The sequence below is a fragment of the Callorhinus ursinus genome, unplaced genomic scaffold (genome assembly GCF_003265705.2).
Source record: "Callorhinus ursinus isolate GAN/ISIS: 27379988/994484 unplaced genomic scaffold, GSC_fseal_2.0 scaffold9, whole genome shotgun sequence".
Classification (NCBI taxonomy): domain Eukaryota; kingdom Metazoa; phylum Chordata; class Mammalia; order Carnivora; family Otariidae; genus Callorhinus; species Callorhinus ursinus.
The window spans coordinates 9,869,698-9,884,234 of NW_027397071.1; the positions used below are offsets into that span (position 1 = coordinate 9,869,698).

A 14,537-nucleotide genomic window follows, 5' to 3' on the forward strand; every position below is an offset into this window, starting at 1 on the left:
ACTGTAAAGAAGAGAAAGTATCCCCATAAATTCTACCATTTAGAGACAGTTGCTATTGATTTTCTGAAGGACCTCCCTTCAGGTAACTTTTAACCATAAGGACCCACACACTGCTTGCTTCAGCAGCACATATACGTAAGGACCCACACAGGATTTTACACACTCTTCTGTCACTTGCTTTTTAGGCAGTACGTTGGGAATATCCTCCAGTGTCAGTGAATACCAGAAACATTTTCAGCAGCACCCACTATGTTTCATTGCACGTTGTAGCATATTTAATAAAGCTTTAACCTTCACCTAGAATATACAGAGAGAACGATATCTTATGTATCTTATGGCTTTGTTACATGGATTAAATGATAATGTGTTAAGACGCCTTCACACAGTGGACGGCCTACAGGGAGTGCTCAGTAGTTATTAGCTGCAATAGACATCCAGGTACGAACATCCTTTGTCAAGACGTGTCATTATCCCCCTGCGACGAATTCTTAAGGGTGGGGGTAGGATTGCTGGGTCACATGATGTGGACATTTTCAGTTCTGACTCACATCACTGAGCAGCTCTGCAGGAAAGTGGTAGCACGTGTTACGCTCCGTCCCACAGTACACCCAGGTGCCTGGTCTCCGTGTCCTCCCTGGGTACGCTCTGTCAGGCTCTTCTGGAAGGTGGAAATGTCATTGCATTATTTTTCTTTGATTTTCTTTGGATTAATAGTGAAATTGAATAGCTTTTCACATGTTATTAGCCATTTCCTTATCCTTTGTGAATTGCCTGTTTGTGTCTTTTGCCTACTTTCTTTGGAGGTCTTTGTCTTTTTCTTACTGACTTGACAACTCTTTTCTATAATGACCCTTTGTCTTGTTGCAAATAATTTTTCCATTTTTTTCAACTTGCTATTTTGTGTTTTGCCATTAAAAAAATTTTTTATGTAGTCCAAGTAATTCCTGTAGTATGTTATGTGTTTCAGTTTTTGCATCATTTTTTGAAATGGTCTTCTCATTTTAAGATTATAAAAATAGTCACTCATACTTCTAGGATTTTCAAGATTTGAATTTTTATATTTAAATCTTTGCTGTAGGTGGAATTTATTTGGGAGTGGGGGTAAGAAGGGTTTTAGGGATCCAGCTTATTTTTTCCAGAGAGAGAGTTTTTCCAACACTTTGACCACTAACTTGAAATGCTAGCTTGATCATACACTAAAAGAAACCTTGCCCAGTCTTGGAATTTGTTTTGTTCCAATGATCTGTCTTGTCTATTCCTGTGCCAGTAACTGTGCTAGGAGATTAATAAATCTCTCTCTAGGAGTGGCAAGTTTCATGCTCATCTGCTCCTGATTGAATCAAGCTGACATTTTTACATAGCTCGTCTTAAACTGCTTGGTTTCTGAGCTTCCTACCATAGGGTATGATTCAGTAATTGGAATTACTGTATTTATTCGGTGGCCCCTTTGGATACTGGCTTTTGGATTGTTCATCATATAAACAGTATATTTACATGGTTTCCCTTAATTTTGACCTGCTTCTGCATTGTACATTTGGCTGACATTTAGCAATATGAAGTGGCCAGATCATGTTCTCTTTGTGCTAAATAATCTACCTCTTAGGCATACTGCATTGGAGCAACACGGCTGTTGTTTTCCAGAAGTAAAACGGGTTTCAGCTCTCCCCACCTTCTCCATTTCAATTGTCGTGTATACAGCTAGCATAAAGCATCGTTTTTGCAACACTGCTTGAGGTAGACATTCACTGTACCTTCTGTTGGCCGGACTCCTCGACTCCTACATATCTACATGTTTTTACATGTTCAGTATTTTAATATTGTAGGCCATTCATTGGTAGTATTGTGCTGAAGGTTTGGGGTTTTCTCCTTTTTAAAAGGGATTATTCTGCCTTTCAGGTCTTCCTAGCCACACAGCCTTGTCCTCTGCTCATATTTCTCTTATTCATCTTACTTTGCCTTGATTAGAACAATTGAACCATAACTTATCAGTTGATTCTGTTCAGCTGTATATACCACTGGAAACCATGACTGTTTGAGTAGGTGATCCTGTGGCCCCATCTCCGTTTTCTGTGGGCATTCAGTCAGAGGTCCTGTTCTTCTCGTACACATTTCCTTTACTATATTTTTATTTTTCTTCTATTCCCACCACAACTTGTCTGTCCTGATCTTAAAATTCTTTTCTTTTAATATTTTTTTAAGATTTTATTTATTTATTCATGAGGGACAGAGGGAGAGAGAGAGAAGCAGACTCCCCGCCGAGCAGGGAGCCTGATGCGGGATCACGACCTGAGCCGAAGGCAGACGCTTAACCATCTGAGCCACCCAGACGCCCTGATCTTAAAATTCTTATTCATTTGAACAAGCACTTAGCACATCTACTGTATACTCAGCGCTTGACTGGTGGGTGACAATGATATGTTACTCTTGATATCCTTTGACATTTCTCAGAAGGTTTGCGGGTATCCTCCCATTTGTTTTCCCTGCACAACCACCTCCTCCCGCCATGTTGCTATTGCTCGCGGCCACTCCTACCTCTGGACGCCCTGCTTAAATCTCAGTGCACAGACCACTGTTTCCTTGCACTCAAATGTGTGCATTTCTGTTCTATATCCTCTGCCCCCGGCCGGTGTCTGCAAACACTTTGCTGCGTGCAGGACATCCTTACCAGTTTGGGCCATGTGGAGTTGATGGTAATTATGGTGGGGAGCAGAGGAGTGAGGTCACTGTTAGGTGTATAAGCACCCCAGAACATGTCCTAGTGTTAACCATGTTCCGGCTGGCAGAAAGGGCATAGGAAGAATCCCTGTTCAGCCATTATTTACTGAAATGTTGGTAACCATGCTAGAAGGAAGATTACACACAGGTCAGTAAAGTTGGTGGCAGGGGCTTGTGAATAGACTTGTACAGAGATATTTGTGGAGCACTTAAGACATATAAGACCTTGTGCTAGGCCTGATGGGTAATACTAGACCACAGTGCCTGCCATCTAAGAATACCTAGTGTAATCTGAGGGGTAGCCAAATATGTAAATAGTTATGGTACCAGCAACATCCATAAGTGCTGTGAGAATAATATCTAGGAGGAGATCACGTGAGCTGGGATCATTAGGAACCGGAATGGTTGGTTTTACACGGAAAGTTGAGATTTCAGTTATCTTTCAGATCTTTTGCACTGGTGTAGTCCCTCTCTTATGGCTGTCAGGAAAGGAACACCCACCATGTAATACCAAGCGGCAGCAAACAACTTCAGAAGAACAGAACTTTCTTTTCTAAAGTCAGCATTAAAAACTATTTTCACTGGGTATAGAATTTTATCTTTACAGTTTTCCCCTAGTTCTTTAAAGATCCTGATCCACTGGCTTGCACTGTGACTGAGGAGAAGTCCGCTATGATTCTTTGTTCTTCTGTATGTAATGTCGTTTTTTCTTCTGGATGCTTTTAAGATTTTTATCACTGGTTTTAAACATTTTGAATATGATGTGCTTTGGTATAGTGTTCATTGTGCTCCTTAAGCTTGGGATTTGTGAGCTTCTTGGCTCTCTGGGTTTATACTTTTCATTAGATCTGGGAAACTTTGGGCTCTTCTTTCTTTTCTGTTTGTTTTTTTTTTTCTGTTCCCATCCCCTCCATCTTCCAGAGACTCCTATTACATATATATTAGGTTACTTGAGGCTCTATAGCTCAGTGATGCACTGTTCATTTTTCCTGCTTTTTTTGCTGTGTCTCACTTGGATAGTTTCCATGGGTATGGCTTCGAGTCTATTAATGTCCTCTTCTGCAGTGCCTCCTCTCCTGTTAATGCGGTCCAGTGTAATTTTCACCCCAGACACTGTAATTCCCATCCCTAGTAATCCAGTTTGAGTCGTTTCATATTTTCTATGCCTTTATTTAGCATGCTCAATCTGCTCTCTAATTTCTTGAACCTGTGGAGTATAATTACAGCTGTCTTCATGTCCTTGTCTATGAGTTTTATTATCTGTGTTATTTCTGGGTCAGTTTGATTGATTTTTCTCCTCATTATGGTTCCTGTTTTCTTGCTTCTTTGCATGCCTGTTTTTTTTTTTTTTTGATTGAACGTTGGACATTGTGAATTTTATCTTCTCTAGTGCTAGATATTTTTATATTCCTATAAATATCTTGAACTTTGGTCTGGGGCATAGTTAGGTTCCTTGGCAGTGGATTGGTCCTTTTTGCTCTTGGTTGTTGTTTTTTTTTTTTTTTAAGCTTTTTAAGGCAATACCAGAATAGCATTTAGACAAGGGTTAATTTTTCTTTCCATATGACCTTTTCTTTCCACCTGAGGTTTGGTCTGTTGTTAGATCTGATTTCATTTTTCTCTTTTACTTTCACTAGTATAAGAATGTTAAAGACTGGAATATAAAAAGTTAGTTGCATTTGCCATAGATAGATGGGTTTTTTCAATGAGTTTATATGTTTTCAAAAGTAAAATGTAGTTGGTTATTGGAAAGGAAAAGGAGAGAGGGCTAAGGGTAGCAGAAGACCACAATTAGACTTAATAAATCTGGCCTACATTTCCAGAGGAACTCTTTGGATGATAAATGAGGCCAACTCTCCTTTGAGTTGTTCAGGTGAAGCTGGGTATCGCTGGTGATATCTAATGACCCTCCTCCTTCTGTGACTGGGCAAGAGGAAAATGTGAGTAATGCCAGTGTGTATTGACTGGCTGGATCAGGTGTGTAGAGCTTTGTCTGAAAAGTGAGAGTTGCAGATCCTGATTGGCTCAAGACTATATTGTGGCCTGATCAAGATAGCCAGGACTCCAGTGATGGAATTTTTCTTTTATCCTAGTCAGTTGTGATGACCAGAGCCTTCCTTGGAAAGATAGCCTGTGTTTAGATGACTGTGAGCCCATGTGGTCTCTCTGGGCCCGTGGGAGCTCTGGGTATTCCTGCTCCTCAAGGAGCTCATTGACGTAATTTCAGACACTATATCCTCACTCAGGAGAACAGGCCATCTTGCTCTGCGTGGAATATCTTACAAGACACATTGCTGTGTCAGTTCCAGATGTCTCTAGCAGCCCTACTTTTTCTCAGATGCTTATTAGCAAGCTTACCTGTATGAATGGCCTTTCTGTCCTGCAGAGGCTGTGAGAAGCTCTGCCTGAGCATTTGAGAGTTAAGCAGCATTTCGCAAGCAAGCCCTCCGTGAGGCACTGATTGTACCATTTCCAGAGATTGTACAAGAGCTTCTGCTGATCTCACAGGTACTCACAGTCGAGGGGGGAAATAACATAGGTGAATACAGAAACCCGTTCAGGAGGACCACGAAAGAAAATGAGAAGATAAGCAAAACAGTTAGTGTTTTGAGTCGTATTTCTTCAGACTTCTCTGTTGGGGTAGTGGCTGCAGTGACCAAGCGGCTGGCATCCCACCATTTATGGACGTGTTCTATTTTGAGACGGAGTTTGTGGTTTGGGAAGGATATATAATCATTTTCAACAAATACTTATGGTGGGTGTAAAGTATCATGTCAGGCACAAGGAATACTAAGAAGTATAGAGTTACGGCCTCTGCTTCTAAGGAACTGCTCATACTCGGAAAGGGAGGGCATGCTTAAGATGAAAAAACTTAATAAGATATAATAAGTCTTTGTAAGTGAAAAGCATAATCGTCAACATTTAGAAGAAATATATACTAAACTGTTAACTGCTCGGGGGTGTGGGGCTTGAAGTGGTGGGGCACGTGGTTGGGGAAGAGGAAAGATCTTCACTTTTTATTATACGTTTGACCCGTGAACAACAAGAGTTTGAATTGCACGGGTCCACTTACATGCAGTTTGTTGTTGTTGTTATTGTTGTTTGGTAAATGTATTTTCTCTTCTTTATGTTTTTCTTTATAACATTTTATTTCATCTAGCTTTATTGCAAAAAGATAGCATATAGTACATATAACATACAAAATGTGTTAATCTACTATCGATGATATTGGTAAGGTTTCCAGTCGACAGTAGCCTATAGTAGTTAGGTTTTGAGGGAGTCAAAAGTTATATGTGACTGTTTGACCGTGCTGGGGGTTGGCACCTCTTTCCCCCACATTGCTCAAGGATCGACTGTATACATCTGGTATGGTTGGAAATTTTTACTAAGTACCAGTATTGCCTTTTTGGAATTCTTTATCAGTTAAAAAAATGATAGAGAGGGGCAATGGGGTACATGGGTGATGCGCATTAAGGAGGGCATGTGATGTGATGAGCACTGGGTGTTATATGCAGCTAATGAATCATTGAATGGTACATCAAAAACTAATGATGTACTGTATGTTGGCTAACTGAATTTAAATTAAAAAAATAATAAAATAACATAAAAATTAAATGTAAAAAATGATAGACTAGAAGATTATACCCAGAACGTTAGCCTTGAATATCTGTGTGATAGGATTATAAATAATTTATATTTTCTTTCTTGTACCTCCCTATTATTGCCCACATTTTCTATAATGGGTATGTATTATTTTGTAAATAGAGAAAGTATTTAAAAACCAAAACCCTAAAGCACCCGTGATGATTATTATAACTACATGTCAACACGCGCACCGTATCTTGGATATAATGTACCAGCTTTCCCTTTTCTTTTTCCTCAGTCTTACCATAACTGCTAAGACAGTTCTTCTATCATAATTCATCATCATCGCCACTATTTATTTATTGATTTATTTTTAAAGATTTACTTTGTTATTTTAGAGAGAGAGCAGGGGGAGGGGCAGGGGGAGAGAGAGAATCTCAAGCAGACTCCGCACTGAACACAGAGCCTGACATGGGGTTCGATCTCACAGTCCTGAGTTCATGACCTGAGCCGAAGTCAGGAGTCACACGCTTAATGGACTGAGCCACCCAGGTGCCCCCATCATCACTATGTAAAGGTGAAACAGGGCATTGGCTCTTGCTTCTGTCCCTTGCCATTTTGAGTGAGTGAGTTAGCCTAGGAGCAAAAGGAATCCATCTATCAACTACTCAACTATACTGTGAAGGCTGCCTAGAAGAATTCAAATTATGCCGATTGGGTTACAATTATTTCTGTCCATGTGGGCTGTGATCTCTTGTTTTAAAGCATCCTAAGAATACTTTCTATATCTTTATATTTAGTTCTGTTGGAAAAAGCAATTAGATTATTCCATCTCCCCATCTGGTGCAGTAAGAAAACTCATCTGCTTGGCTTACTTTGCATGAGAGAGAATTAAAATGTCCAAGTTATTTGTAATTTGGGTTAAGTAGTTCAATCCTGGCTCTCCCAGATTTTTCTGGGAATTCATACCCCCTTATAATTATGAACTTAATCACTTTGAAAGTAATGGTGTTCTGAATTATTTAAGGAAGCCAGAGATCGGAAGACAGATGTCACTTCTAAATAAATTTTTTTTTTCCCTTATAGCATGTGTTTGATGATCTCAGTGTCTCAGTATCCTTGTCCTGGGTTGGCGATGGCACTGGGGTAAGTAGTATTTTGAATCTGTTAACTCAGTGTAGCAAGAAGATGGGGATTTTAGGAGTTTACACACTGAATGTTGTTACTTTCTGAAATGGTCTCCAACCTCCATTGCAGAAAACGCATGTTTGCAGTACAGACTTTCAGGAAGCTGTGATTGGTTTGGTTTTGCTTTAGAACTGGGAACATCTTGTGACCACCTTCTTCCATAATAGCAAGATAGACACCTTTTTAGTTTTTGGCGGCTGCTTGGCATCAAGATGAGCAAGAAGAAGAAAGAGGAAGGAGAGTGCCGTGTGCTCCAACGGGAGCCTCACAATACTTGGGAAAACCCCTGTGTAGCAGCAGAAAACTGCACATTGCACATCTTGGCATTTTTCCTCCAAACTGTATTGTTCCTGTGTCCTTTCCCACAGTTAGCGTTGAAGGACTGTGGCGCCCATGGGCTCGCGGCTGTTCAGCTCCATCTGCTGTCTCTTCCCCTGCCACAGGGGAGCCTGTGCCAGGACTGGTGGCATGGAGGGAGAGTCTGTCAGCTCCTTATCCCTGTATATCCCTGTATTTACAGCCTCCACGGAGGAGGGTGCACCAAGGGTGGCCTCGGGTCTTCGGGTCTTGAGTCAGGGCTTGGCGTTGCCCAGCTCTGTGTCCTTCCGTCTGAACAAGGGTGGGGGCCACAGCTCATACCCTCTGGTATTCTGGTAATGTGTACGTCATAGCACTGAGGCCCATGACGGTGGTATCAGGAATCAAAAGAAATAGAATTTTGGTGTTGAAAAGCAAGTTATAGATTTCTTATTTTCATTAAGTTTTAAACTTGTGGTAGGATATCTTTAACCATGTCTCAGTTTCTTCTAAAATTTGAGTAGCGCACCAATTTCCATGATTTATCCATTTGTCTAAGATGGTTGGTATCTCTAAGATTTCTTGTTATATGGCTATTTGAGACTTCATAGCCTCTTGTACTAATCTACTATCAAGAGTCTGTTTTTCATGCATATTTGTGTCTAGAAAAGTACTTATTTGAAAAATTAATTTCCCAGAGAACTAACAGCGAGGAGAGGAAGGAAAGGGCAAATGTATATGACCTAGTGACCTCTATTAGAACACCCATACTATCCTAGCCTCTGTAAGCAGAAAGAGGGATGATCTTTGCCTGAGAATATCTTACAATAATAGAGATACAAAATAGTTAAACCCTTCCTTTATTATAATGTGTAGTTGATTAGCCCTGCCTCACTACTTCAGGTGTATGTGATGGGACCATTTCAACAAAAGGAGCTGAGATCTTGAGTCATTGTGAGCCCTAGTAACGTGGTCCTTCTTGGGTTTCTGATATTACAGTATAGGCTACCACAGAGCAGGGCTATTGGCAATTTTTAGATGTTGATTTAATCCCGTCACAGGCAAGCATGTAATTGGACTATCTTTCTTATTGACTGCATGCTTTTGTCTCTTCCCAGATCATTCTAGTCTTGACTACCTTCCATGTACCACTGGTAATTATGACTTTCGGACAGTCCAAGCTATATCGAAGGTGAGATACATAACATGTGGCTGGGGCATTGGCTGAGTAACACATTGTGAATGTAAGTTCCCTACTTTTATCATAGACATGATGGAGTCTAAAATTTGATTTGAAGGATCTTCTAGCCATCTTAAATTTTCACCAGACTGTCACACTCAGCACGCTGAGTGTCTGCTTAGCAACCTGCTTAGCAAGAAGTATGAAAAGGGATCTAGTTCCGAGGAGATTAGGCTAACCTCACTGAGTGGCAAAACAATAAAGGAAGATGAAGGAAGAGTCCATAGGGGTCTGTATCTCTTCGTTTAAATGGGTATGTATTTGTGGGAAGGTAGCATAGAGTTTAACCATCTTTCTATTTATTATGAGTTTTTTTATATCACTGAAATAACACAGAATGGTTTTTATGAATTAACAGTCCTCACTACCTTTCAAGTGAATGTGATTTATCTTACAATAAAATGGACACGTATTTTGAGCCCTAAGCAGGTTGTTTCCGGATCAGTAGGGAGTTCCCAGGTCAGACCTAACCCAAGTGCGTCACAGTGTTCACACTGGTAATGATGGTGGCAGTGTATGTTCAGGAACCATAATCTATACTGTGACATTCACAGGGTTTTAGAGTTGTCTTCTCAAAGGTACAGCTTGGTTAAATAGTAGGTTCTTTCTCTTAATTATAAGATTCAAGACCAGCTAACTCTCAGAAATTGCTGATTGTCTTCTCAGTCATTTGTGTCTATCCCATTTTCCCCCCAAGGGACCTAAAGAAAGATGACATCCCAGCAGATGACATAGAAACTGCCCCTCAGGGCTAAGGGAGCTCCCAGGAACCATTGTACTCTCTCAGGTTTCCTTCTTTGACGGTCGGCCTTGGTCCAGGACGGGGTGAACCGATGTTGAAGCTCTGAGACGGAGCAGCCCAACCTCCCTTCCCTAGTAGGCCTGATCACTGCCTGCCCCTGCTGAGCCTGGAGCCGGCGCTCCCTGCCCTTCAGCACAGTGATGTTGGCTTAAAAATTGGCCAAGAAGGAATTGCCATCTTGAAATTGCTGTACGCTCCATGAAAGCAGGGTTCTTGACTGACTCAGGGTTCTCCACCAACTAGCCAAACAGCTGACTCATAGCAGGCAAGCAGTACATACTAATTGAATACCTTGGCTTCTCTGTAATTTTTAGGCTGATAGTATTTTTTATTTGTTTGATAAAGATTGATAATGCATCATAGAGTCCCCATGCTAGAAAGGGCTGTCATTTATAGGTGATTTTGTTTATTCAGATAGAACAGTAGTTGAAGCATTTCAGATAGATGAAAAGTATCCTGTTTGGGGAGGGAAAAAAATTTTTTTTTAAAATTTGTAACTTCAATAACTCTTCCCAGTGTTTAAAAAACCTTGCGGTCATAAAATCTTTCCTTATGGAAAACAACCATATTATAAAACATTTGGAAATTTTAAAAGAAAGAAAAAATTCACCCTAAAAAGTAAAGTGTAATCTTAACTTATTTACACTTTATTATCTGGATTTTTCCCTTTCATATTATTCATATGGCTACATAGTCTTGGGAAGCAGCGTGGTCCAGGGTAAAGTTGCCAGACTGTGTTGGCAAACAGGCCTGGGATTGAATCTCGGCACTGTCATTTGCGAGCAGAATGAACTCGAACAAGTCATTTAACCTCCCTAAGTTTTTTGTCATCTGTAAGAGAAAGATGGTAACAGTGGTCACCACAGAGCCTTTGCAGGTTATGCTTTGCAGGCTGGCGTGGAGTAACAATGCGGTGGGCCTAGATGGCATGTAGCCAGCCTTGCTGGTGCTGCCGTGCCAGTTGTTAAAGGAATTTGAGAGCCCTTGGGCCAGCTGGTCAAGAGTGATTGCCTGCCCCCAGATGCTCCCATGGCTTCTGCAGATGCACATGTACCCTTGCCCCTGCCGATATGCAAGTATTACTAACACCTGGTGTTACAGTCTATATGCATTCCGCTTGTTGAGTGCTCATACCATGGTAATTTTCATATCCCCTCTGCTAGTAACTCATCGATTTTGTTACATTGACAGAACTTACTTAATCACTATCCTCCGGGACACCTAGGTTGTAGCTGATGTTTTCAGTATTACTAATGCTGCTGTGGTAAATATCACCCATGTTTGCATCATAGAAGATGCTGATTTCCAATTCATTTTTTTAGTAGCAGATGAAAACCTACCTCCTCTCTGATGGATCCTTACCTGTTGTGAAGGCTGTTTACTAAACTCTTCCCTCTCCAGGTTGAATTAACTTCTGTACCTCTTGCCTCGGTCACTTTCTTGCTTACCTTCTGAATTCACTTTTTTTTCTCTACACTGCTCTTGAAGTGTGTGGCTAGAACTGGACCTGACAGGTTCATGAGTCATACCCAGGGGGGAGCAAAATGTGTTTGCATGACTCTTTTCCCCATCCTTTTACTTTTCAATTCTGTGCTTACTTGAAGACAGCCAAAAAACAAAACAAAAGCAGTATCACTAAGTGTTACTGTTAAAATACCGACCAGCATCTGACTCAGCCCTTTCCATCCTATATTTGTCTAGTCTTGTAAGAAACCCCTAACACACAGTTTACTAGAGAGCAGTCCTATTTGTTTCTCATGTAGTTTCATGTGACTGAGCTTCTGTGTCCTGTCACACAGCAGGGTTCTTGTTTGGTTGTTTATTGTTTTGGCCAAGGTCATTTTGAATATTAATTCTTTCCTCCCTGCTGTGAAGTGAGACCTCCTCCAGAGTTTAGGTGGAAAGTGTAAATAGGCCTTGTTGCTTCTCCCACTGGGCTGGCCTGGCCACTCTGAAGGCACTCGTGTTGTTGGCCCGCCAGTCAAGGGGCACGTGGTGCTTCAGAAGGGAGGGGCAGGTTGATTAAGAGGAGTCCTGAACATGGTGAGGTTGCCCAACTGAAAAATAAAACAAAAGCCTGTTGAATCCACTCCGAAGACTCTTCTGTTTTTCATAGGTCTCACGATTATATTTATCGGATTATCTTTCTGTACTAAATCTTATGTGGTCAAAGGTTCATTTGGGATTAAATAAAAGACACTTGATCACATGCCAACTGTTCTGAGTCTTAACGGCTCAGAGGCTCACAGGGGTAGAAGAAAGTTGTGTCTGTTACCTACGCCAAGTTAGAGGGAAATGTACTTTGATCTTTCAGTTATAAAAAAGAATTGTGGGAAGATTGGGGAAATAATAAATAACGTCCCTCTGCATTGGTGATTAGGAAAAATTGGATAATATATGAATATCTTCAATTTAAAGGAGTTATGTTAGAATAGCTTTAAATTTGATCCTCTGTTAAGGAATAATTTATATAATGGATTGTAAAGTACATTTGCCTCTTTCAAATGTGAAGTTAAAAAGGAAATAAACTAGGGATGCCTGGGTGGCTCAGATGGTTAAGCGTCTGCCTTCGGCTCAGGTCATGATCCCAGGGTCCTGGAATCGAGCCCCACATCAGGCTCCTGGTTCAACGGGGAGCCTGCTTCTCCCTCTCCCTCTACTGCTCCCCCTGCTTGTGCTCTCTTGCTCTCTATCAAATAAATAAATAAAATCTTAAAAAAAAAAGGAAATAAGCTAATGATTAAGATGATAATTTGGGTTTTGGCAACAGAAAGATGTTTTGCACGCTTTTGTTTGATGGCCTCTTGAGTTTAACTTTTCATTGTAAGATCAACTTAATGAAACACATGGAAGCATTATTCTACATCAAAATTCTGTACCCAGTTACCACAAAACTGCTGCTATTTTGGGGCACCTGGGTGGCTCAGTTGGTTAAGTGTCCAGCTCATGATTTTGGCCCAGGTCATGATCTCAGGGTCATGAGATCGAGCCCCTGCTCCGGCTCTGTGCTCAGCGGGGAGTCTGCTTGAGATTCTCTCTCTCCCTCTCCCTCTGCTCCTACCCCCAATAAATAAATAAATCTTAAAAAAAAAAAAACTGCTGCTATTTTATTTGTGATTTTTATTTCCTGTTGAGAGTCGTTCAACTTTTGAAAATTAGTAAGGGCATCTTGAAATGACTAAATTTCACGTTAAATTTTATTCCATTGTCAATGTAAATTTTTAAGGATGTTTCTTGAGGTAAAAAAAAAAAAGAAAAAAGTTAATGTAAAAGTATCAACAGATATTAAAGCAAAGCTTAGTAAACTGACTTCTCACGGTGCCTGGGTCGCTCAGTCGGTTAAGCATCTGCCTTCAGCTCAGGTCATGATGTCAGAGTCCTGGGATTGAGCCCCACATCGGGCTCCTGCTTAGCAGGGAGTCTGCTTCTCCCTCTCCCTCTGCTGCTCCCCCTGCTTGTGTGCGCTCTCTCTCTCTGTGTCAAATAAATAAATAAAATCTTTAAAAAAAATAAAAAATAAACTGGCTTCTCCAAGACATCTTGTATGACAGCCTTTTTAATGATATGCTTGGTTTTCACTGCAGTAGGTTATTAATAATGACTGCATATTTTAGTTACAAGGTTAGCATAAATTCCATTACAAAATATATTTTACTGCCTTTTTTTTCTTAAAGAAAAAGTTTATTAAAATGCATGATGATGGCATTTTTACTACATTTTCACTTTTACAAACTTAGGGCATATAAAAACATGAAACTAGGTGGTTTTCATCATTTGGGAGATATTCCCATGAAAATACATATAAAATTGCCTTATCAACTAAAGCAAAATAGGGACACTGGATACATACTCATGTTCCTTCTTATTATTCACAATATCTTACCCCCTTTGTTTTCCCACTTGTATTTTCAAAATTTCTACAGAAAACATGTACCCTTTTTTCAGTAAGAATAAAACAGAATAAAATATTAAAATAAAAGGACATAAGGTAGTATTAGACCGTGGGGGTAAAAAAAAAAAGAGAGAGAGAGAGAGAGAGAGAGAAACTAAAGTATTGGGAGTTCAGCTTAACGTGAATTCAAATTCTGCCCATTTTACTGGCCAGTCTGTGATTTCGGGTCTGCTGTGATGTTGCCACATTTTAATAAGCTACATTCTCCCTGTTGGTCTTTTAACTCGAAGCCTCAGTACAGTTGGTTGTCGTTGTTCTTCAGAGTCCCCGTGTACACTGAACTGGCGAGTACGAAACCATTGCTCCCAGGGGAAAGAAAGAAAGAGTTCAGCTCCCGCAAACCTCTGCTCACAGCATTCATTTTTGTTCATTGATCAGTACATAATCTTGTTTTATGTGCATTTCTGTTGAAAGACACCTTATGTAATGTATATTGTTGATTCATTAACATTGAGCTCATAACTCATGCCCAGAAGATGCTTATCTAACTCACATATTTTTTCCATAAGGCACATCAAAGCCTTCTTGTACTCAGGAACACTAGCCCTCTAACACTGTGCTCGGGTGCTGTTCGAAACAGTGGAATCAACAACAAAAAACACAAAAGTGCAAAATGCACGGCACTAAATATACTGTGAAGAAGACACTTATTGACAGTATTAGAGCTGCAACAAGAAGGCAGAAGAGCGTCCCATATTGGACCTCAGCTGGGTTCCTTAAATGTTCATCACTCTGTGCGTGCCTGCAGTTGACTGCAA

At 40.5% G+C, this 14,537-nt stretch overlaps 1 protein-coding gene across 4 annotated transcripts in view; it reads left to right on the plus strand.

Annotated features, from left to right (window-relative positions):
- The window catches only part of SORT1 (sortilin 1), a 63,528-nt gene that overhangs the window by 12,641 nt on the left and 36,350 nt on the right, over window positions 1-14,537 (plus strand). For all 4 annotated transcript variants that reach the window (XM_025872349.2, XM_025872347.2, XM_025872348.2 and 1 more), the window contains exons 2-3: window positions 7,387-7,446; window positions 8,904-8,977. In XM_025872349.2, the coding sequence (XP_025728134.1) occupies window positions 7,387-7,446; window positions 8,904-8,977 (134 nt within the window). The remainder of the gene's footprint in view (window positions 1-7,386; window positions 7,447-8,903; window positions 8,978-14,537) is intronic.